This window comes from Ictidomys tridecemlineatus, chromosome 3 (assembly GCF_052094955.1).
Source record: "Ictidomys tridecemlineatus isolate mIctTri1 chromosome 3, mIctTri1.hap1, whole genome shotgun sequence".
Taxonomy (NCBI): Eukaryota; Metazoa; Chordata; class Mammalia; order Rodentia; family Sciuridae; genus Ictidomys; species Ictidomys tridecemlineatus.
In genome coordinates, this window is record NC_135479.1 from 10,104,154 (window position 1) to 10,128,839 (window position 24,686).

The 24,686-nt window shown below is 41.9% G+C and overlaps 1 protein-coding gene and 1 long non-coding RNA gene across 5 annotated transcripts in view; one reads left to right on the top strand and one right to left on the bottom strand.

Annotated features, from left to right (window-relative positions):
* Positions 1 to 1,316: 1,316 nt before the first annotated feature.
* LOC144375994 (uncharacterized) lies at positions 1,317 to 6,819 on the top strand. Its single transcript, XR_013435969.1, has 2 exons — positions 1,317 to 3,219; positions 5,835 to 6,819. It is a non-coding gene; the product is annotated as an uncharacterized LOC144375994 (long non-coding RNA).
* Kcnj16 (potassium inwardly rectifying channel subfamily J member 16) overlaps positions 6,101 to 24,686 on the bottom strand; it is a 51,092-nt gene continuing 32,506 nt past the window's right edge. For 3 of the 4 annotated variants that reach the window (XM_078041785.1, XM_078041782.1, XM_005335990.5), the window contains exon 2: positions 6,101 to 9,507. In XM_078041785.1, coding sequence (XP_077897911.1) covers positions 8,153 to 9,412 — 1,260 coding nt within the window. In that variant the 5' untranslated portion in view covers positions 9,413 to 9,507 and the 3' untranslated portion in view covers positions 6,101 to 8,152. Of the gene's footprint in view, positions 9,508 to 13,852; positions 14,011 to 24,686 lie in introns of all 4 variants that reach the window. The other variant, XM_078041784.1, reaches the window with a different exon arrangement.

The following is a 24,686-nucleotide window of genomic DNA, read 5'->3' on the forward strand; positions in this document are numbered from 1 at the left end:
CCCAGCAACACTTAACCACTGAGCCACATCCCCAACTGCTCCCCCTACTCTTTTTTTTTTTTTTTGTATTTTATTTAGAGACAGGATCTCACTGAGTTGCTTAGGGCCTCACTAAGTTGCTGAGGCTGGCTTTGAACTTGCCATCCTCCTGCCTGAGGATTTCCAGCCACTGGGATTACAGGCCTGAACCAGGGTGTCTGACCCACAAGGTGAATTTTGCTAATGCTCCGTTTACAGTTTTTTTTGTTTTGATTTTTCTTTTTGTACTGGAGATTGCACCCTGGGACACTGAACCACTGTGCCACATCTCCATCCCCTTTTTACTTTTATTTTGAGACCGCATCATGCTACGTTGCTTAGGGTCTCACTAAGTTGCTGAGGCCGGCCTTGAACTTGTGATCCTTTCACCTCAGGCTCCTGGTCACTGAGATGATAGGCACACACCACCATGCCTAGCTCTATTGATACTCTTGAAGAAAAGGTCTCAGTGCCAACCAGAAAGCTGTCCACATCCACACAGCCAGCAAGGGACCCACCTGGAATCTGAATCCACTTCTGTTGGATTTAACCATGATCCTCCTGCCAAAGCATGTCATGCATCAGAGAAATAAGAAACACCAAACCATTGTTCTCCCTCATCCCAAATGAGTTCAGCACACGCCTCTGTTCTAGTACTGAGAGTATGGCTCCAAGTCTCCTGGGTAGTTTGCAGATCCGTGGGGGCCACCAGCACATTCTAAGTCAGCGGGGTTCTCCAGGTTTACTAGCAGCAGCTTAAGTGGACTGTGAAAGGTCATTTTGGGATGATGAACCTGCTTTGCCCAGGATTCTTCCACTCACTGGAACATGTTGAGCCGTTTGAGAATAACACGTTACCATAATATAAAGCAGTTAAGCACTTTGGGAAGTGGCTTTAATTCAATGCCCACTTGGCACTTTGTGCAAGATTCTGCTGTCTTATGTGCAGTTTGATTTTGGCAGTGCTCACTCAAAGCCTGATATATGTGTGTCCGTAGGATTTTTACTCTCAAAGCCCATTTTACTGACCCCTGATGCTTCACACAATAGAGAGGAAGTAAGATTTCAGTGTTTTGGTAAGAATGTTCATTTGAATAGGGAATAGCTTGTATACCTTCTACCGAATGATTGCATAATTACTCCTTTTTCACTTTGTTTTGATTTTTGATTTAGGTCTATGATAAAATTAAACAATGTAAGTGGAAGAAACACCAAAAGAGATGAAGAATTTTCAGCTGGCAATAATACTAATAGCTTTTTTTAAAAATTAGCACTCATTATGTGCCAGGGTGTTTTTTTTTTAATTTGTGGTAAATATTTTCTTGCTTAATTTTTATAGCAGTTATGAAGTGAGTACCATTATTTTTCTTATTTCAAAGCTGAGGAAACTTAGGCATAGAAAAGTTAATTGCCCAAAGTTACAGAGTGAGAAAATACTGAAATAATAGTATTCAAACTAAGATTGTTGTTTCTTGAGCCTGCACCCTACCCTTAGTTGCAGCTTCATACACTAAGAACAGCTGTAAATAAGGAGAGTAAGGATCAGAGACTCCAACTAAGTTGATCCAGGTTGCACAGGTAGTAAGACAAGCAGTTGTTGCCAGTCAGGTCTGTGCAACTATCTCAGGTTGGATTCCTTCTCCTGCTGTCCCAGTCTCAAGAAGGAACAGCATGTACTTTATAAAAGGAAAATGCTGGTGCCCACTGTATTGGTTTATTCCCTAAGGCTGGCCCTGTCTGAGAACTCAGCATCCCTGCTTCCCAGGTGAGAGGCTTGGAGGCGTGGACCAGTACACAGGTGTGTGCTGTGCTGCAAGTGAGCATTTCCCTGAGAAGGTCTGAGCTGGGGTTTTGGTGTTGTTTTGTTTTACTTAATTCCATCTGTTTTGTCTGCCTTTTGAAGACTCTCCTCATTCATCATGGCCTTAACATTCGTTTTCCATATTTCTTTCTCTTGGCCCAATCTCTCTAAATAATTAATGACTGATGAGTAGAGTAGCACTCCTATTCAGCAAAGGATTTTGACGGGATCACATTTTCCATTGAACGATTATAACGTGACAATATTTCAACCTTGGGTAGCATCCGAAGTGCTGGTGCCCTGGGGTGATGCAAAGAGCCCTGGGTCACTGGTGATCCAGTGTCTCCCTCTGCTGTGTCCTTCCACGTCTGTGTCTCTTTGGGCAGATTAACTTCCCAGAGTCATAGGTTTCCTCCAATGCAAAATGGGATCCGATTAAATGAGCTGATGTCCTAAAAAACCTTTGGGTTCTGGAATTGGCTGCTGACAGGGCCTAACTCTGTCTTCCCCCCCACCCCCACCCCTGTGGCCAGCCTTCCTTCCCCAGGCAAACTAATGTCAGAAAGAATCAACCAGCAGCACAGTAACTAATTGATCTCCGACATGTGCTTCTAATTCTCACAAAGGGCGTTTGACCACAGTGAGCATTGCATGTGCTTGAAGTATTTTATGTGGAAATTTGAAGGTTTCTGATAACTTTCTGTGAAGATGTTTTCACAGTGACTAAACCTCTTGGGGCTCTTTCTGTCTCAAGTTCAAGTTACTTAGATAGTGATTAAGGCTGTTTTATAGGCCCCTGTGGTCAATGATAACAGTAGAGAAAAAAGCATTCTTCAGCTCTGTAATTTAGCAGGGCAGTATTTGGGTTTTCATCCACCGGCTTTGCTCAAATACTTTGAATAATTAACCTGCTTTCTCTGCAGCCTGAGGAGTCTCCAAAGTTTCCATCCAGGGCAGTGATGAGAGATCACCCTGCACGAATGGCCTCATTTATTTAGAAGACTCTTTGTCTCTGTCCAGCTGCTTTTTCTTGGATTGACAGACAGGAGACCCCGTATCTGTTCACTTTACAATATTTATAAAATAGAATAAATCAATGAGACCAAAGAGCAAAAGGCAATTGTTTATTTTATTTTTCCTTATTAGGGCCCCTGCAACTGAGAGAGCGCCTATTGAACATGAGCACCTTCAGGGGAGTTGAAATGAGTCTTCGGATTCTGCATAAAGGATTCTAAACTGCAGGCAAGGACATTCCCAAGGACAGGCAGCCAGGAGAGGAGGAGGAGGAGGCAAGAGGCAGCCTGGGCTTCAAAGACTCTCATGACCTAACCGAGAGGTCCGAGGAGGAACGTCTTAAGTCACTTTATGAACCAGCAGCAGTGACAGAAGCCCTTGGGAAGGTAAAGTTTTTCCTCCTGAAGCAAAAGTTCCAGAGCAGCACAGGCCAGAGATGGTGTCCCTTGAGGCCACATTGCCATTATGTCTTTTTTTAGAAAAATGCCCTGTCAAGGGCTGTGCTTGCTTTCTGGCCCCAGTTTTATCCAAACTAAGTCTCAGTGGCTCATTTTTGTTTTCAAAGACCTCAGATCCGGGAGCATCTTGGCACAGAATTTGCCAAGAGCGTCCCTTCAGCTCAATCTGTGCTGGGGCCTCCCCAGTCACGTTTTTTTTGGGGGGGTGCTCACTTTTTATTGTCTTATTTTCTCCACGGAATGGGTCATCCTGCTCCTTTAAAAATGACAGTGAGAGAGCAGGAGCCACACTGATTTTTAAAGTGGAGACGAGACAGGGCTTTGCAATTCATAGAACTTCACCAGGGGTGGAGGCCGCAGCGATGCTCACCTTACTGATGTGATTCTGCAATCTGTATTTGGGGTAAAAATGGGAGTTCATAACTCACTTGAATCAAATGTATGAAAGATGATATGTCATGAGCTTTGTAATGTTTTGAACAACCAATAAAAAAAAAAAAAAAAACACTGGGCTTGGGTTGGGGCAGTGGCTCAGTGGCAGAGCATTTGCCTAGCAATGTGTGAGGCACTGGGTTTGATCCTTAGCACCACATATAAATAAGCAAATAGAATAAAGATATTCTGTCCATCTACAACTACAAAAAAAATTAAAACAAAACAATACTGGACTTGGCAACATTCCTTGTAAGGGGTTCTCGACCGCAGTGTGCATGGCTGCAATGGATGTGGCTTGCAGGATATTTTAAACTGGGGGGAATTTGGTGCCTAATGATTTAAAAAATGGCCGAGAGAATCTTTCATACACCTGATACCCCTCGTTTTCGGTGATGAATTCTGCTCCTTCACATGATGAAGTGTAACAGAGAAGCACGCCAAGGCAAGCGTGTGAAGCAGGGTTTATTTAAAAAGGGGTAACACAGGTTTCTCCAGGGAGGGGGAAGGGGGCCATAGCTGGTATTCTGGTATCCCAAGAAGCAAGGCCTTCTGCCTTTTTGTTATGTATCTTAGGCTTCTTTTGTTCTCCTGCTCTCTTCTCCTTATCTCTTTCCTTCCTGGTCCTGACCAGGCCCAGGAGATGCTCGGTGGGATGGCCAAAAGGTGAGAAGCAGATGGGAGAAGGGAAGGGCCTGGTGGGAGGAGGGAGCACTCTCTGTAGGGGGGAGCAATTCCTGGGACCAGTTACTTTAGCAACAGGTTGGAGCCGAGGCTGTTATCTTTATAGGGTGGAGGAAGGGCTCTGAAGGCATTTCAGTCCCTCCAGGGGACAGTCTCCAACTTCCCGGACTCACTCAAATTGGCCTCCTTGATCCAACCTGACTCAATTTACCTATCTACACTGACTGTCTGTCTAATTCTGTCTTCATGCCTATCCAAACCCCAACTGGGAAGTCAGAAGAACAAGGAGGGGTGCAGGGTCCTTTTGTGTACGATCCTCCCCTCGAACACTCAAGATGGAAGCTGTTCCATCTCTCTGAGGTCTGCCGAGGCCACAGGAGCAGAGTCTTCTGTGCCGTTTGCTTTTGGCCCCTTCCCACCCTATTGTGTGGTGCCTGCCTTGCCCCTGCCAGGCCTCCAGGATCTCAGAGCGTCCAACCAAGTGGAAGTCCCACTGCAGCAGGGAATGTCTGCATTGCTGCTCTGGGGAAGAAAAAGGAAAAGGGCATCTCCACTGCAGGCCCTGCCACCAGGTGCCTTGGCCACCAGACTAACAGGGATCTCCAGGCCCAGATCAAGTCCTTTGTGCTTGTTTTACACTAATAATGGCATTCCCTTGGCTCCCCAGAAAACATGCCCTTTCCACAGCGACTGGCTCCATCAAACATCGTGCACAGTTGGACTTGGACTCTACATCGCTTTTTTCTTCTTACCTGTCTTGTTTTCTTGATAATTCCCTTTGCACCTATGGCTTACTTACTCTGTCAGAAATCAGAACTACTTGCACTCATGCAAAGGAAGTCTGGAGATACGGGATCTAGGGATGCAGTCTCTCTCTTGTCTTCCCATTTTTCCTTGCAGGGGGTGTCCTTGATTTGCCTCATGACCATATGGTGGCAAGGGCATCAGCCATCAAGTCTGAGGTCCAAAGAGAGTGTAAGGGTGTATGTCAGCTAATTCAGCCCCTATAAAAAAAAAGAGCCTTCATAAAGGCTACCCTGGGGAGATCTCTGCTGAGATTACATAGCTCAGAACAGTGCCATATAACACCCCTGCCCCACGTACTGCATTTTTGTTGTTGTTGTTAACCCGAGCACATTGTTGTTCCAGTTAGCAGTTTGTCAGGAAGAAGCATAGACTTGGGCATTTGAAGAAATGAGACTTAAAATGTCCACCTCACTATTTTGTGGAGGAGACTAAGCATATCTGTTTCAAGCATATCAGTGTTTGATGGAGTGGTAGCACAGGAAAATAGGACTTCCTTCTGTCTCTCTGGGTTTATTCCCCCCTCAGGGCATTGTTCACAGACTGAGGACACCCTGCAACAATACCTGATGCCACGATTTGTTCTCCATCTAATTAACTCCAATGCACCATTTCATTTTTAGGGAGAAGACGGATGGCATCAGAAAAAAATATTCAACCTACTTATCATCAATGGAGCATTTAAAACCAGAAGAGCCGTTTTGCACAGAACCTTTTTTTAACATTCACAGAAGCAGCTAATTGTTATTTCAGATATAGCTGTCCACAAGCTATTAAAAAACCACGAAAATGGCTGACAGTACTACCTGTGTTATCATTATATAAGGCAGCATTCTTTTTATCACCAAACAGAGTTTTCACTACAGAGAATAAAGTATCTGCACGTTCATTTAGCATTATTTTAAGATCTTTATTGTTAACATTGGGGAGTTTCCAAGTGTGTTAGAAATCAACACAGAAAATTAGAGACAATTCTCACACATCACTGCTGATTTTACATTCTCTTCCATTTGAGGATTTGGTTGTAGAGGCACACAGCACAAAAGAATGTATTTAACCGAATGTCAATACCCCTGATCTGATATTATCCAGGCAAACATCATCCAGGAAGCTAAATGGGGAAAGAAAACTAGACCTGGGGAAAGTAAATTTTTAAAAAAAGTGAGGAGTGCTTTCTGATTATTGTCCTTATTATTCTTTTTCTACGTTGGAGATTGTAATACTCTAATTTCGTCAATTATTGCTGCTATAAAATCCAAATTTTCATGTGTGCGTGTGTATAATTTTTAAAAAAATGGAATTTGCATTCCTGAAGCAAGACAGAAAAAAATGTGCAAAATGTACATCACTTAGATCTCTGATTGTTAAGGTCCAGAAGAGTTTTGCAACTTATGACCTAAGCAAATTTTTTATTTCACAAGTCAACGGGAATGACAGATTTTTTGTGTGTTCATTTAAAAAGTAACTTGCTTCTGGGCAATAGGAAGAGGGGGAAGAAACAAGGAAGGAGAGAAGCCAGGCAGGAAGGGAAGAGAGAAAGAAAGAAAAATGTGTGTGTGGGAGAGAGAGAGAGAGAGAGAGAGAGAGAGAGAGAGAGAGAGATTGATTTTCCAGAAAGAAAACAGAAACTGTGTGTATGTCTATAGAGATGTATATTTAAATAAAATAAACAAATAAAATATGTGGCATACACTAATTGCCAAAGCAGTAACAACAGAAAACACACATACACACACACACACACACACACACAAATAATTTCAAATGTAGCTAATAATGCCTCAATTGATAATTCTGAAATTGATTCTTCCCTCAAAGGTGATTGAATTTATGCCTAAAGTAATTATAATTTGATAGCTATTAACCTAAAAACAGAGTATATAAATTTATCCCATGTTCTAAAATGTAACTAGTCCCCTAACATTTAGATTCTTCATTTAATATATATTAAAATTGCCTTCAAAAATCATCCATATTTCACAAAATCATCCATATGAATGCTTGTTCAACAAAAGATTTTATTTTCAATTTCGAACTAGAGGCATTTATGTCTCTAGATAAGGTGACCAAGATGTTTCTGGGCACAAATAAACACATCCTTCTCTCCTCACCTGCGCCAAGGAGCAGGGAGTGGGAGGTGGGGAGGCTTCTATTCCTTGCATAGCAGCCCATACTGCACGATTTCAGGACAGAGGCAAAGTTCTCTCTCAAAGGGTCTGAGGATGTCCACCACTGTCTTTGAGAGAGTGACACTGCTCTAAATAACAACGTCAACGTTTCTTCTGCCACAGGGTTAGTTAGCTCCAGGACTCATTAGTTACCCAGGCAAGCGGCAATGGGAAAAGTCCCAGAATTGGTGCACTGTCCAGTTGTTTTACAGCCTCTGTGTCTGCCTGCTGATAATGAGACACTGTGAGAGGCAAATTGGGTGACTCTGTCTGGCCAATGATTTCACATTTACGTATCTCAATATGACGGTACTCAAGGCATGGCTTATATGTCTTGGTTAGATGACAGGATGCTTTTTACAAGGAAGCACTCTCCGGTTATCATTTTCTATAGATTAAAAAAACTTACACATTCTAGTTTTCCTGTCTTCCAGTTTTTCTTGATTTCAGCACCTGGTCTTTACTCCCCATTACTGAAAATTGCTCCTCCAATTGAAGATACAAGTAAATGAGATATGAAAGGAGATGAAACTTACTCCGTTCGTCCTCATAATAGATTTCTAAACCAAATTTGCTAGCAAAAAAAAAAATAAATTTTAATGACATAAAGCTATGGAGTTTATATATTATTTTTTATGAGTTTAACCTACTCTACTCACTACCATCACCAGAACACAGCTGTAGCATTGTTTAAAGCCATGATTACAACTACTTGCCTTAGGTGATTGGCTGAAGATAAAGTGATCAGGTAGTAGCCCTGCTTGTGTGCAGGATTACATCTGGGACTCTATGGAGACTCGATTTAGAGTCAGGAGAGCTTTCCGATAGGGAGCTTCCTTACACTCCTCCTCGACAGCGGTGGTGGTCTCCTCTGGGTTTTCACAGCTGCTGACGATGGCAACAGCACTAAAGGACCTTCTTCTGACACTGGTGTCTGAGGTACAGGATTCTCGGACGGGTGATGACTTCCCCATGTTGTGGAGCTGCTGGTCTTTCCAGTCCAGCTGTTTGGCACTGCAAAAGGGGGCATACACTTCCACACTTCCCTCAAACTGCAAGCAATTCACTTTGTAATACTTCCTCTTCACCTCCAAGACGTCATTAAACCTGTGGCCCCAGAGGATTTCTCGGGGCACATAGGAGCTCCTCGATTGGTGTGAGGTCCCAGTAGAATCACCAGTGTAGATAAAGGTCACCAAGATCTCAAAGTTGTCTTTGGCCACTGCTTTGCGATCGAGGGCATACAGAGGACTCTCCTGGTCGATCTCGTGAACGATTGTCACTGGGGTCACGAGAATGATCTGGTCATTGACTAACTTGAGGTCTTTAAAGGCCATTGTCATCCGCCCTTCGCTGTCTTCTGTATAGCGGAGAAGCTGGGCTCTCACGGTCCCTTCCACCACGTGGTTTGGTCGGAAATCACCAATGCGCCACATGAGGCAAAGCTTCCCATCCCTCATGCCTATCAGAGCAAAATAGCTAAATCGGATGGTCTGGGCTCTCTTTCGGGCAGTTGCCATTTTGGCCAGGGCAGCTCCAATGATGAAGGTGTTGATGATGCAGCTTAGGATGGACTGCAGGATCACCGTGAGCACTGCCACCGAGCACTCCTCGGTGACACAGCGGTAACCGTACCCGATGGTGGTCTGGGTCTCCAGGGAGAATAAAAATGCCCCCGTGAAAGAGTGAACATTGTCGACACAAGGTGTGATGTCTGGGTCATTGAGCAGGTCTCCGTGATGAAAGGCGATCAGCCAAAAGACGGAGCCAAAGATCAACCAGGAGAGAATGTAAGACAAAGAAAAGATCACAAACATGTGGCGCCATTTGGTGTCCACCAGAGTGGTGAAAATGTCCACCATGTAACTCCCCCATTCCCCAAAAATGTGCTTGAAGTACACATTGCAGTTGCCGTCTTTGTGCAAGAGACGCCGTCTGGCCCTCCTCTTCTCAGCTATGATGTGCTCTGGGGGGTAGCCTGGGTATTTGGAGTCCACGTTTACAATTCGATAGCTGCTGCCGTAATAGCTCATTCTCCGTTGTGTCTTTGGAGCATTCAGTTGAGTTCTGGAGCTGTAATCGTTCTAGGTGTGTTAATGGTTCTTGATTTTTTTTTTTCAGTTAAGATCTAAAAATAAATAAATAAGAAAATTAAACCCACTGAACTTTAGCTTTGGATTTCTACCTTCATAGCCGTTGGACAAATCTGCAGCAATTATCTGCCACCTGAAATAGCTACGACTTCGTTTGAACCATAGGGACATTCAGTATCGATTTCTCGTTTCAGTTTAGAATTCAATAGAGTCATGATAGCAACAAAATATGCAATTAGAGAAAATAACGTTTTTTTTTTCTATAGGCGGAAAGCTTGAGTGAACACCATGATTATACCAAATGATGCCTCACTACTCTTTCGGACCTGAGGATAGAAAACATTGGCTTTTGTTTTTGTAGACTCCTCTTGCATGAGGGCATCTAGAAAACAAACTAATTCATAATAGACAAAGGTAAACTATAATTTGGTTATTTGTCCAGCAGTCTTATAAGTGTTCCCAGTGCTGAATCCATACAGTTTTCCTTGGAGAACAACACAAGAAAGAGTTTCTACCTCCACTTAATGGAACTTACGTGCTGGTTGCTAATAAGTGGTCCTCACCTCCACTGCCTGCTGCTTTGTCTTCTTCCCACACACACTTCTCTTCCTTGTGTGCTTCCCAGGATAGAGCAGAACCCCGGAGCATCTACTGCAGATTAAACACCTTCCCCCTACCTCCACCCTTAGTCTTAACTGGAAAATACCTTTCTTAGCCCAGAGGAGTTAAAATCACTCCCAGGTAAGCTTTCGGTAAGGTGTAGAGTTGCTTCTGTCTTTGTCTCATAACATCCATCCTTTCTTTCATTCTTTTATGCCCCCCCCCCCTTAGACATTGGCAGCTCGTCTCTTTCCCTCTGAATAGAAACCTAAAATTTGCCAAAGTTGCTAATCTTGTTCTCTCTTAAAGGGAGCCTACTGCCACGCAGTTGGATCCTTCTCTCTAGTTCTTCATTGGTTTTCCGATGCCTTCACAACCAACCCCAGGCAAAGTATCATGGTTCTCCCTTTAAGCTCAGTTGTGACAATGTTAAAGCACAACATACAGTTTTCAGTATCCTTGCTATAGACCAGTGGATTTCCCCGATCAAGCCTGAAAGTAAACTCTAAAAATACAAAGTCAAAAAATCCTCTTTAGTCACTTCTGTATGAAAATAAAACAGAGAACTAACTGCAGACCATTTTCATGATTTAGTGACTATTAGAATATTCTGCGTACTCCACTTATGCTAGCTGGGAGAAAGGGAGTGCCGGAAGGGAGATTATACAAGAGGATCCTGCCATTCGGCTGCATAGAAAATGCAGTGAGAATTAAATACTGTCCCTGACACTAAGATCCCCTGCCACCAACCAGGGAAAAGGTTCACTAAATACTCACTCAACACCGTCCTCCCTGAAAAAGGGAAGAAAGAGTTAACTACTCCCACTGAAATTGAATCATTGTCCTCTTTCTGCTAGGGATCAGGCCCACTTACAATGAACTCTTTGTTTAGTGGACCACTTAGGAGGAGGCACTGTGTTCACCGCCCCAAAACACTGTTAGGCTCCAGTGGATTTCTCTGTCCACCTGCCTGCCTCTCCGCCTGATCTGTTCTGAGTACCTATGTTCTCTTGCTGGTTAGCACTGACAGCATGGTTTTGGGAGGATGATTCTATAACTTCAGAACATGACCTGGGGCTGCCAAAATGCTTTCTAGAATATAGAACGTAAAATAGTGCCATAAACTTTTTTCGTAGCATAAATAAATAGAAAATTTGCCAAAATTGAATTGCTTTAACAATCACCATCCATTGGCCCTTGGAGATTCCTATCTCATCCGCCATTAAATGACACTACAAATACAAGTTACTATGGGATTCAGTCTCTGCTCCTACTTGATCCAGGATGCCTGAGAATGGGATGAATGACAATCAGAGGCCCATATGATTTCAAATTAGAAAGCAGATGTGGAAATAGGATTTTTGTTTTTATTACATGCTCCTACCCTGATTCCTTAAAGAAAAGTGCATGTATCGTGGGAGGCTGAAAGTTAGAAAGCATAGTTCATAAATTAAGAGCTACTGTGTAACTCTGCTCTTTCATGTTGCCAAAAGAGAAAAACACTTTTTATTTGTAATGGCATTTGGTTGGCATCCTTGTGAATTCCAGGGGTGCCAGCAACTGTTCTAAACAAGCCACTTTTAAAACACCTTCCAAAACATGCTAATGGGTGCATGAATTTTCAATTAATTCAAGTTACCAGCGAGCAAATTCAATTATGTGGAAAATTTGTTGCTGAACAATGGAACGATTTTAGAAGTACAAGTTACAACTGTGAGAATTATGCACCATCTTCTGATGTGGTTCATTATTGGGACCATTCATTGCAACTGATCTAGAGACAAGCTTTCAGATTCTACTAAGGTCCATAAACTGTATTCATTTATTCTTTGACTTTCTCTGATCATGGAAATGATGACTTTCTTATGACAAATGTCTTCAAGCTAAATGGAAGATGATAGCCAAATAAATCATATTACCTATTTCTCAGTGTACACTATGAGGAAAGAAGTTTATGGAGGCCCTTTGGTCCAAACAGCTAGACAAAATAAACATTAGCTAACCTCTTGGTTAGTACATTGTGTTAATCTGAACAACTGCTTGCCATCAACTAGCAAAGGAGAGCACCCGTGGATTGACTGGAATCCCATATTTAACACTGTGTTTCTTGGAATTAAACCCCAGCCTTATATTTGCCTAAATGTTTGCATCATCATCTTGCTGCCTTCAGTTCCATCATTGAAAAAGCATTTGCAATCTCCCTACTTCCGTATTTAATTTTGCATGTTGCTGTCTCGAAAGTGATGGTGACTATATTTTATTGGGTTTAAAATTCCTTCTTTTTAAAAAAAAATCGAGAAAGGAAATGAGATCAATTATAATTTCAAAATTATGGAACATGAAGTTCCAAGGTAAGTGCTGAGGCCCATTTGACTAGATAGTTAACCACAAAGGTGGGGAGAGCCCTGAGATTCCTTGGCCACAAGCATGGACTCTTACAAATGAGACTAGAGTAAGGGCAGTGGCAAGGTCAGGAATGGCAAACCCTCAGAAGGCCTTCAGAGCTTGTTACAATGTCCAAAACACCAAGAAAAGCCTAAGAGGGCCCTTGACTTACTTGATGCCCGGGAGGGAGTCGGGAGAGAAGAAGTTGGTGGGGTCAGACCACCCAATCCTGCTGGCCACTTTTCTCATCTAGCTTATCATATGAAATTCAGGCGTAAAAAAAATGTTTCTTAATCAACTTAACTAGCAGGATATTCATCTAGTTCTTAACCTTCTAAGTCTTCAATGGATTAAAAAACAGTCAACGAATTCAGCACATTTCACATGGGACATCAACAGCAGGGAATATTTTTAACAGAGCCAACAAGTATCCAACATGTTTTTCCTCATTTCTTGATGTACAAAATTGTCTCAGGCAGACTCATCGATTTTGAAGCATTTTTTTTTCTGCCATTTTGCCACATTGTCTCACTCATTTATTGACTTTGCCTACGATTGCAGATAGTGATTCAAAAGTAAGCTTTTTGGGGGCCCAAGGACTAGGGATTGAATTCAGGGTTTCTTTGCCATTGAGAAACATCCTCTCTCCTTTTTATTTTTTGAGACAGGATCTCACTAAATTTCTAAGGCTCTCCTCAAACTTGCAGTCCTCTTGCCTCAGCCTCCAGAGTACTTGGGATTATAAGGGAGAGCCGCTGCACCTGGTCCAACGTATATTTTTTGTTAGCATGCTGAGGGTACAAACTGGTACCACATTGATAATAAAATCTGATCTTGTCTCCAGCATCTACTTAACATAATTATATTCGTTGCCTAGTTAATTGTATAATTGGTGATGCACCACCAAAACAAATGGTCGAAAAATTCTTTGGTAAATTCAATTACTGTTGTCCATGCCCTTTGAGGTTAAAAGTACCCTCTTTCCCACGTCAAAGACCAGAGCAGTCAATGCAAGTCATCAGTAGTAATCAAAGCACTCTCCTGGCAACTATTAGATAAGTTTTGGTGGAAATGTGAGAGCCTACTGGATAGAGAGTAGAAAAGATGGCCTAATTCCTCAAGCAGGTCATTGGCCTTGGACACAGGTTTTGCCGGTCGAGCTCTGCAGGAAGCAGCAAAGACACTGAAGGGGTGGGAGAACAGATCAGTCAGGGAATGCAGACAGGTGGTGGCACCATGCGGGTGGGCACCCCTCACTGAGCAAGGAGAGAGAGGGATTGAGCTACGGCAGACCCTACACAGTCAGGCTGTCTTCCTACTTTGTTCAAAGCCTGTTCCACAGCTCCTTGCTTGGGGTAAGGGCCCTGTTTGGCTTGGAATTCTGATAAGACATACAGACACTTAGAGGTAGCTCTACATTCCGCCTCTGAATTCCTGCTTCACTCCGGAACCTTCTAGGATACAGTCCAGACTTCTGCAAATCCCCCGATATCTGGCTTCAGTTTCTCCTTTGTTCACAAATCCCTGGCTTCCTTCACAGCTCCAGTTTGAAGCTGCAGTTGGGAATAGAAACACAGATCATCACCAGTGACATTATCCTGAGGTCCTGTTTCCAGCCCAGCTTTTCCTAAGGGGATATTTATATCTTCATCATAAATCCGTCCTCGCCCAGATGCTGCTATGTTCTATAAGGAAGTAGAATTTTGGAGACTGGGATTTCGTTTTCCTCTGCATGTCAAGTTTGTATTAAAATCAGTTTGATCGTTACATATATGTATGTATCAAAATATCACCCTGTGTCCCATAAATATGGATACATGTTATGTTTAATTAAAAATAAAATAAATTGTAACAAAATGACATGAATTATGAGTCCATGTAATTTGGTTTAAAGGTCAAATTATTTTAATAAGAATTAGTCTCAGTGTTTTTTTTGTTTGCTTGTTTTTTTCTTTTTTGTGTAATAGAGAAACCCTGAAAGAGAAGGCAGACCCTAGGGCCAGGTCTGTCCTCGACTTCCAGAGCACTTTTTATAAGTTATTTTTCTCTAAACCTCAATATACTTATTCATGATATAAGGGCATAAGACCCATGTTACTGAGTTACTGTTAGTATGAATGAAATATTGAATAGGGAGACACTATATCCTGTAATAAGCCCATGGAAGATGCTCACGATGTATTACGTTGACCCAAATTTTTTAAGGACTCAGTTTCCTCCTTTGTAAAATTACTTTGCTTTTAGTGTCCCATAGGCTTTCCACTGACAAGGATGGTATCAATGTTCCTTACCACCAAGCCATAAGGGTCACTTCTCTGTCCTTCCACTAGTTCCCCAAAGCCCCAGAAACTAGGTAATTTTTCTTTCTTATTCACAATGGTCCATTAAGAATGATTTCCTGTTCCTTGTTTTGCACACACGTGCACGCGCACATGCACACATGCCCAAACTCACATGCACAAACTCACACGCGTGCACACACACACACACACACACACACACACACACACACCTGTACTTCTAACTCAGTATGAAAATTTGATTAATTATTCTGAGGAACCAACTTAAGGAAACAAGCCTGACAAGCCTGGCACAGTTTACAGGTTAAAGAAATTCGCAAGATGATTATCCTGCTTATTCTTTGTCTTGAATTGTATGTGGATGATGGTTCTGATGGTTTCTCTTGTTCTTATCTTGACAACAGGCCTGCCCATCCCTGTCCTGGTTGGACGCTAGCCCAACACGCTGTGATTTTCCCTGGAGCTGGATCTGGGTAGGTACAGAACTTAGGTGTGATAAGATCCCACTTAAAAGACATAATTCAATAACTTCTTTGTTGTACAAAGAAAGCATTTCCCCCAATGACCTCTAAATTCCCTACAGGAGAAACTGTTACTAATTATTTTCATTTAAAAAAAAATTATATTAAAACAATACTGTATTCCTACTGTGTGCCACTCCCTTTCAGGCCCTGGAGAACCTGGGCCTGAAATTCCACCAATGTGAAGTTTATACTAGGGAGGTGCACATCAATAAACTGAAAACAAGAATTGGAGACAGTAATAAGTACCACGGAGAAAGGAAAATAAAGTGCCAGCGTGGAGAAGGGCCAGAAGCCAGGAGGAGGCTGCTGCTTATCAGAGACATCAGAGAAGGTTTGGCCCAGGACCTGAGAACTTGCTCTTCACACACACCTTGGGGAAGAATGCTCCCAGCTCAGACCCCATTCCCTCTCCTGTTTGTTTGTTTAAGACAGTCAACAAGTGGTTGTTAAGGCTCTCAGTATCTCTAGATGAAGCTTGGCTCCTGCTGGCCTGGTTCTAAGACCTGGTTCTCATGAGAACCTGTCCTTATGGGAACTCATCTGCATCTTATCACTGAACTCAGATTTTCCTGATCTCTCACCTGTTCCACCTGTCTTACATAACAGCCTGCCTTCTGCCTCATCTCTTGCCTCCCTCATCCAGAATGATGATCTTAAACCTTGAATATTAATCTCCGTCTACCACAGGCTGCAGGACAAGCTCCATACTATCCCTCTGCAGTATAGCGGATAAAGGGCAGGAGGGGAGACCAAAGACTTGGATTCCAGTTATGGCTCTAGCAGGTCTTAACTAACTGCCTGTTGTCATCATTGTACAAGTATCTTTAAGCCCCATGGTATTTATTTAGAACATGGGAACAGTAGTTGATTAAGTTCAGAATGTTTTTTTGTGAGGAATGAATGCTATGAGAGTACAATGGCTAGCACCTTGAAGGTGTCTTTTTATAGTCACCCTTTAAACTTTAACATAAATAAATATTTTGCCTCTGCTAGCTCCTCACAGTAGGTCCTCATTTAGTCTGAGAGAGAGGAATGTTCAAGCTGTGGTATGAAGAATAAATGGGAATTAACCAAGGGAAGAAAAAAAACTGCTTCCTAGGCAGAGAAAAAAGTATTTTCCAAGGCCCTGTGACTCCAAGATGCATAGGGCATGCTTTCCAAAGAGCTGAATGTGGACAGGAGTGGAAGAAGAGAGAGACAAGGCTAGAAAAAAGGTCACAGCATGAAAGATCTTACAGGTAGCATTAAAGTTTGGGGTCTGTCTCCCAAGAACAATGAATGCTATTGAAATAGGGGTTTTGCATGATAATTTTTGCATTTTGAAAAGATCACTTCAGCTGTCCAGTAGAAAACTGGCTGCAGAGCTCAAAGAGCAGACCAGGAAAGGTAAGCCAGGAAGCTATTTCAGTGACAAGGTAAGAGATGATTGTGACTGGGATTAATATGATACCCCTAGATGGAGCAGAAACCATCTCTCACTATAGTGTTTCTCCCTCTGCATCCAGAGCAGGGTCACATGGCCCAGGTATGACCAATCAAGATTGTGTCTTGAGAAAAGGTGATAAATGCTCTTATGTCAGGCAACCACAAGGAATCAGGAGGCCAGTGTTGATATGATGTATATCTAAGTGCCCCCCAAAAAAGACACAAATCATAACTTTTTAGCAGACAATCCCTGAGATAATGTTTTCTTTTTGCCTTTCCTTTTGCCAAAATTAGGTTCTCTCTCTCTTTTTCCATAATTCCTTGGATGCTATAAGTTACCAGATATATTTTCCATGACATTTTCTTCTGCTGTTTTAACTAGTGATAGTTTTGTTGTTTGAACAACAGAAGAAAATCAGTTGAAGATCATTTTAACGTCATACATTTTAAAAATATCTTCCCTATGCAAGTGTACAATTTAATTCATTCCCTGAGTCTTATTAAACAAATATCAGCAGGCCCTAATACATTGGGCCACCTTCAGAGTAGTCACCTGGCTGCCCCTCACTCTTGGCAAAGCCATCCCGCCTTCAATAGACCACATCTTCAGGGGGCCACAGCAACACCTTCCCAACATGTCTCTCATTTTTGCCATTGCTGCACTTTATTCTATTTTTAAAACAAAATAAAAACCTGCCCCTCTGTGCTCAAAATCCTCCAGTGTCTTCCCACTGCATCTAAAATACCTTGTGTAATCCGTGCTCCGCCTGGGTTGTATGTATCTGACCTCTGCCTCTCTGACTCGAGTACATTCCCCCCTCTCCTCACTGTTTGGTGATGGATAGAGCTCTCCGTTGCATCTTCTTTTTTATTGACATGAGGGTTAGAAAACTGCAACCTGTAGGCCAAATGGGACTTGTAGCGGTTATTTTATAAATAAAGTTTTATTGGAATACCCTCCCATCAAAATTTGTCTATGGTCTGTGGCTGTGTGCTATCACTGAAGAATTTTAGGAAATGCCACTCCAAAGATGTCACTTTAGTACTCTGGAGACTTCAAACTGAGGGAACTTGTGGATGCAGACAGAAGCCCTCTGGGGTCCCCTGGATTTGCTCACAGGTAGATCTTTCAAGAGAAAAATCAAATGTCATCAATTCCTTTCCCCAGGAGTTTTATCAGTCAGGGGAGATTAACTCCTATCACAAGGAGGAGACTGGAAGTCCACCCCACACCCCACCAGCTTTGTCACAGAGGATCGCTTCTTCTCCTAGGGACCTGCTCATCATTCACCCAAGTCATTTCCTCTCCCCTCCGATGCCTTACACCCCCTCACTCCTCTCCTAGGAGCAAATGTGTTTGTTTTCATATCTCACTGGTTTTGCGGGGATTTCCCCTTCTGTCCTGTGGTGTCCAGTGCACATTAGACATTTACATTCTTTGGTTTTGAAATAATCTCCCTGCTGTCTGATTATTTCATAAGCTCAATTATTGAAACCTCAGAGGAGAAGGGGAGATCCTCTCTCCCTACATCATACATACCTACAGGTAGGGTAGTTGTAACAAAGACCATGTGGTCCACGGATCCTAAAGTATTTACTACCTTAAACATTCTCTGCCTCTTCAGTGGAAAGTTTGACAAACCTGCTCTAGCGTGCATGATTGATGAATTGATGTCTTGCTCCGTGGAATAGATTGTCAGCACTGAGAGAAAAGGGTCACACTTGTCTTACCACTGTATCCACGCTATTGATAATGGTAATGTAATGGTAATATAATGTGTGGCATGTAGATGCTTCCTAATCATATTTTGAAGGAATGAAGGAATAAATGGTTGAATAATACAAAGACGATACTAATACTCAAGGGGAATCAGTTTCAGTAAGAGAATCAGCATTCCAAATGCCAGCTCTCCCTTCCTTCATTTGTCCTCTTTCCCCACCTGTAGTTGCCAGTTAATAGATAGTTAAAAAAAAATACAATTCATACGATCTGTTTGATTTGGCAGTTTGTGGAGACTGACTCAATATGAGAACTGCATCCAACTATGCTGCAGACCTCTCTGGAAATGTGGAATTTAAGAAAATCATAATAATATGTATCTGGCACTACCAAGTGTTTACATTTGTTAAATCTATAACTGAATTATTAGAAATGTGACTTCTCAAATACAAATGCATGACATTAAAATTTCATTTAAAAAGTATTCAAATATATAGATACCTAATTTGAACTGTAGGAGATGCGCATATTTAATTTGAAATATTTCTAAACATCAGTTAGTTATACGTGATAATAGTCTATGAATTTGGTAAACCCTCAAATCCAGCAATTCCACTTGAAAAAAAAATATTCTAAGAAAATTACAATGGATGAGTGCAAAGTCTTGGCTACATTGGAAGGCTTTGACAAAATGTAGCTCTCAGCTAACCATCTAAGAAGTATGCTATTGGTTTATAGGTAATGGTATAATGACATAATTACCCTGTAATCATCAAAAGTGAGGAAATGGAAGAATGACAGGGAAAAATTTGAAACATTGGTTAGTGCAAATAAAAACATTACTATAAAACAGCTTGAAACTAAAACATTTTAAGTTTAAATATATCTAACCATGGAGAAAATGCAAATGATATACAACAAACTATTAATTATGGCCCTCTCAGATTGGTGTGGTTATTTTTTCCTCAGATTTCTTCTATTTACATTTTTGATATATCTAAAATTTTACAATACACACACATGTCTTTTGCAAAAACAAAACCAGGTATTTTCAGTTGACACTCTGAAGCATACTAATTCAGAGGCTGCGTAAAGAGAAAACAAACCAATAGCCATCTAAAAGCATTTATTAGACCTTTTAAAAGGCAGCTATAAATAGCCCAGAGAGGCAGACAGTCTTACAGACGTTGAAAGTCAGACATTGATGCTGTAATTTTTGCTGGAACAATTCACAGAAACAAATATAGTGACATTTAATTCATCTAAGTAAAACCAGATCTCATTTAAAACAAGGTGGGGGGGGGAGGAAAGAGGGAGCCCAGAAACGGATCAGATTTGGGCGCTGGAGACCAATTGGAGAAATCATGAAAGCAGTTGGGAGCTAATCAAGGCTGTTGAATGCGGGGCTGGAACTGTTTGGGCATCCTAGGGGTTCCCCCCTCAGGGCCTTCTCTTGTTCCTTCTTCATTCTAAACCCTGTTAAATGCTAGCACTTTCACTTTGGGGCTTGGTACAGCAAAGTCTGTTTTAGGAATCTTACTTTTCTCTTGATATTTTAATAACGGGGGAAAGAAAATGTTAAAAACTGTGCTTTTATGCCATTGTAGGACGTGGGTCCCACACTGACAAACTTTTAACACCCGAGGTAAATGGTGCTTTCAATGGATGAGCTCGGAGGAGGCAGTTGTGGAAGTAGAGTACAGATGGGCTTAAATGGCTGCCCCTATCTACTTCTTAATAAATACATATTCATACTCTGCTACCTCACATAGATACGCCACAAGCAGTGCTTTAAAAATGTCTCCTTCACCCTCCCTCATCTCTACTGTCCCTAATCTGTTAGTGGGGGGGTGGGGTGGGGGGGCTCAGAGGAGTAGCTTTCTTCCCCACCCCCCACCGTAGGCAGAACTCTCTGTCCTTGAACACATACCCACCATAAGAAGGAAATAATTTGGCCTGAAGATGGTACCAGAAGATCTCAGAGATTACTATCTCCCAAATTAACAAGTGAACTACAACTCATAGAATGTAGCATTTGAATCACCGTCTCTGGGACAGGAGTTCCCCTGTGTTTTCCTTTACTGGCAAAGCAATAAAACTTCTTGTTCTGTTTTCTCAACCCATCAATACATAAAGCGTAGCCTTCTAACAACTTCCTTCCAAGTCCCAGGGGAGCACACGACCCTTGTGGATCTTTGGGCTTCATCCCTATCCTTCTGATTTGAAGGTGTCGTTTGACTCTGGTGCATCCTCAAGGTGGAGATCTACTACCCTCAAGTTTTAAGGATTGGGGCTGCATTCTGACAGATGGGAGTCTGAGTTCAGATGCTGGCTTGATCACTGGAAACACCCAGCATTGCTGCGAAAATCATTCAGCCTCATTGAACTTCTCTTTGCTCCTCTGAAAAATGCACATCTCTAGATGGCTATGAGGATAACATGAACCTCCTTCACCGTGCCTGGTGTGTAGTAAAGATACAATCATAGTGCATGTTTATTTGAGTACATTCTCAACCAAATGATAATAGAAAGTGGGGTCATCTTCTGCAGGACTTGGGATTGCATTATCAAATCCATACGAGAAAGAGAGTTAACTATCATTTTCCCCCCACTGTTAATTATAAGGTTAGCAATTTCCCAGACCTTAGTATCTAATTGCCTTGACCTTCATAACCTACGGGAAGCTGCCTAGAAGAACTTCAAGTGCCATGAAGCATAGAAATCAGGTACTGGCCACCCATGTTTATCTCAAGAGTGACAACAGTGCTCTTTGTGGTGGTTCTCAGTGCCAGGTTACCTACCACTGACCTTTACCAACTCCCATACAGTGCCTTTTGGGAGTGGCTTTGTTTGAACAGAACTGTTCGCTCCAAAACAATTGTGATTTATGGAAAGCATATGTGCCGTGACTTTTGACCTTCTCAGAGTTTGGTATTTGTGGCATTTCAGCAGACGTCCAAAGCCTAGTTCTCTGTTGCTATTTTCCCATTTTGTGAGAGCGGCCTACAAGTTGTCCTCTTTGGCAATGGACGGAGAGTCTATTTATTAGTCCATCCCATCTGCCGGGAATCACTGAGCTCACAGATGTGATTTGCTCGCAGACTAGGAACTCCCTGGATAGTGTCTACAACTTCTTTGACCTTTAAATGATTCAGTTTCTGTTTTAAGCTGTCAGAATGAAAACCCAGGACATCTTTATTGGGGAGGAAAATAAAGCAAGTGTTCTCAACTGCTGGCGCCATTCCCATATCCCCTGTGGATACAGATGAATTGAGAAGGCCTTCGAATGCAAGACAAAAGTTTCTCCTAGGAAGATTGCCTCTAAGGCAACACTTACAGCTGAATATTGCCTACCACGTGAGATGAGCTTTCTATTACTGTGCACATTCCCGAGACCCCTCGGTAAGGAAGCATTGCCACTTGCTACAGATAATAGGAGATTTAGGGAGCTAATAGGAGTTAGTAAGTTTGATAGACTCTTGAATTTCCATGCATTCAATTTCCTATGCTTTTTTTCTACCAGTTACACTTCTGTTTTCACTATAGTGCTGAAGGAAAAGAGTAAATCATACTGTTCTGATCTGGAAGGTTTGGATTTCATTTTCTATGATAATCTATACAAACAGAGACAAAACAAGTCAGTGATATCTTTCTTAAAAACAGAAGTGATCCATCCCAGAGTTTCTCAGACTTGAGTATTCTTTTTGAGGGGCACTGAGGAATTGAGTTTGGGGCTATTTCTCCTTCAATCTCATGTTGAGATATTTAAATCTTCCCAGTAAGAGTCTCTAAAGCACTGGGCACAGTGGATCCTAACTGTAATCCCAGCAAACTCTGGAGGCTGAGGCAGGAGGATCACAAGTTGGAAGCCAGCCTCAGCAACTTGAAGAGCCCCTGTCTCGAAATAAAATAACAAAGGCTTGGAGTATAGCTCAGTAGTAATGGCCCCTGGGTTCAAGCCCCAGTACCAAAATAATAATAATAATTATAGTAATAATTATAATAATAACAACAACAACAACAGGAAAACAACTTTAAGAGTTCTTATATGTCATTTAACCAAATAAGCCAAATGCCTGCAATGATCTAGAAAAGATCACGGAAATGGTTTATGCATATTCTTTAATCCAATCAATAGTTAACTATATCTGAGTTATTTTGCAGATTGTGACTAAGGATTTTGAGGACTATTACTGTCCGTAAGAAGCTTACTCTTTCCAACTCGACCATAGATGCTCTGCCATGGCAGTCCTCTGAAGAGGGAGACCTTTGTGCTAGAATAGTACCAACGGCGATGGATGCTGCTAGATCTAAAGAATGGCAGCCGGGTTTGAGGCCCTTGCCAACATGTAACAGTCGAAGGGTTTTCCCACCACTCTGCTTTTTGGTTAATACCTATTTTCTAGGCCAATGAAGGAAATCCGGGCCATAATAAGCCACTAAAGACGGTAATGAGAAGTCTAATTGCATTTGGAATAGATCCTAGGCTTCGAAAAAATGTTCCATGAACGTACATCCCAGGTTATTCAAAATAACTTTTTCTTATCTGAATTCAAGCTCCAGACGCAACAGATGCAATCAAGAGGAATATTCTAGGTCATTGAATAAAAGGCCGTTGGGAAACTTAAAATAATTCCTTGGGTTAATTCATCCTGTGGACAGTGACCCTATGAACATCGGAGTGGTACGTGGCTTGAACAAATAGGTATCTCACAAACAAAAACAAATTCTCCCTTAGTCAAGAACATACACAGTCAGCTACGGAAATGTCTAACGTATCTTGAAAATTTAACAATTTTTAGCTACTGATTTTTAGTTTATTTATAGTAATCTTAACTATAAATCGTGACCTGCTTTGATGATTGAAGAAGGGGAGACAGATGGGACACAAATATTTCTCTGCTAATATGCTAATAAAATTATGTTTTGCTTCATGTTAATTGAAATGCCATCTTCCACCTGCATGTGGTAGATATTATTTATGAAATATTAATGCAATGGATGAGATTTGGGAGTCTGGTAGGCATTTTAAATATTTATGGAAAGATGATACTATGAACCTAAAGGTTCGTTTTCCATTTGTAGAATTTAGGATCAGGGGAAGTAATGTTGACTCTTGAATTTAGAAGGGTAAACTTCATGAGAATCCAAATTCCCAAATCTCATGTAAATTGCTGATGGAAAGATAGACTGAATGCCCTCATTGAAAAAAAAAAAAAAAAAAACATTAGAAACCAATCCTCAAAGACAGATTTTCAACCATTTGTGAGTGTTCCCATGCCAGCTCCCATATACAGAAACACTTTAGAGAAGAGACATAGTAGGTTAAGGAAATACTTTCCCTGTTAGTCATTCATATTTGGCTAAATGGCAGCAAAATCTCATGAGAACCAAAGAAGCCCAAGGCCCAGGCCATTACCCTCCGATCCCCTCAGGCTTCCATTTGGTTCTGGAGCTTTTGGTCCAGGCTTGCCCAAGCATGGCAACAGCTTACATGTGCCAGTCACGCAGAGCAGGCCTCTACCTCCTCTCCCAATGCAACACATTGGGAAATGTGACCTTGCCTGTCTGTGGGCAGACTGCCCCAGTCCTTTTCCTAAGGAGATTTCACTTTCAGTTCAGCAGAACAGCACTTATCAAAATTCTGAACTCTCTAGGCCTTGACTGCCAGGAAGTCACAAAAGCACAGCCAAGTAGCAATGTGGCATGACCCTGAAGGTCCAACCCAAGAGCAGCTGGGGACGCTCCCCAATCTTTCTCTACACATTCCCAGCTTCTACTTTTAGTGACACCCTCCCCCTCTGCCCAGCTCCACCTCTTCCTTCAGGAGCTCCGTGTCATGTCAATCTCCACTGATCCTAACAGCAATCCTGAAAGGCAGGTTTTATCCCATCTTTATGTCTCGCAAATTAACAAGTTAGGTTGCAGAGTATTTCACTTTATGCTCTAAGATTGCAACCCAGGTCCCTGAAACCAGATTGTAAGTGGTGCTTAAAAGTCAATATCACACCTGTGGATGTGCTTATCTTTTGTGTACAAGACTTTCACCAGGTTTCTAAAAATCTAGGAGATTATATATTGTGCCTCTAACTCCAGATACCAGGTTGTAGGGAGGTATTTCAACATTCTGAGGTGACTCTCCAGCTTTCCTGGGATGTGTCTTCTTTGTCCACTCATAAATTCAGCCCTTGATATACATGCCAGTGTACACAAGTACAGCTAACTGTGGAGCAGCAAAACCCACCAGGTTAAACCATCTA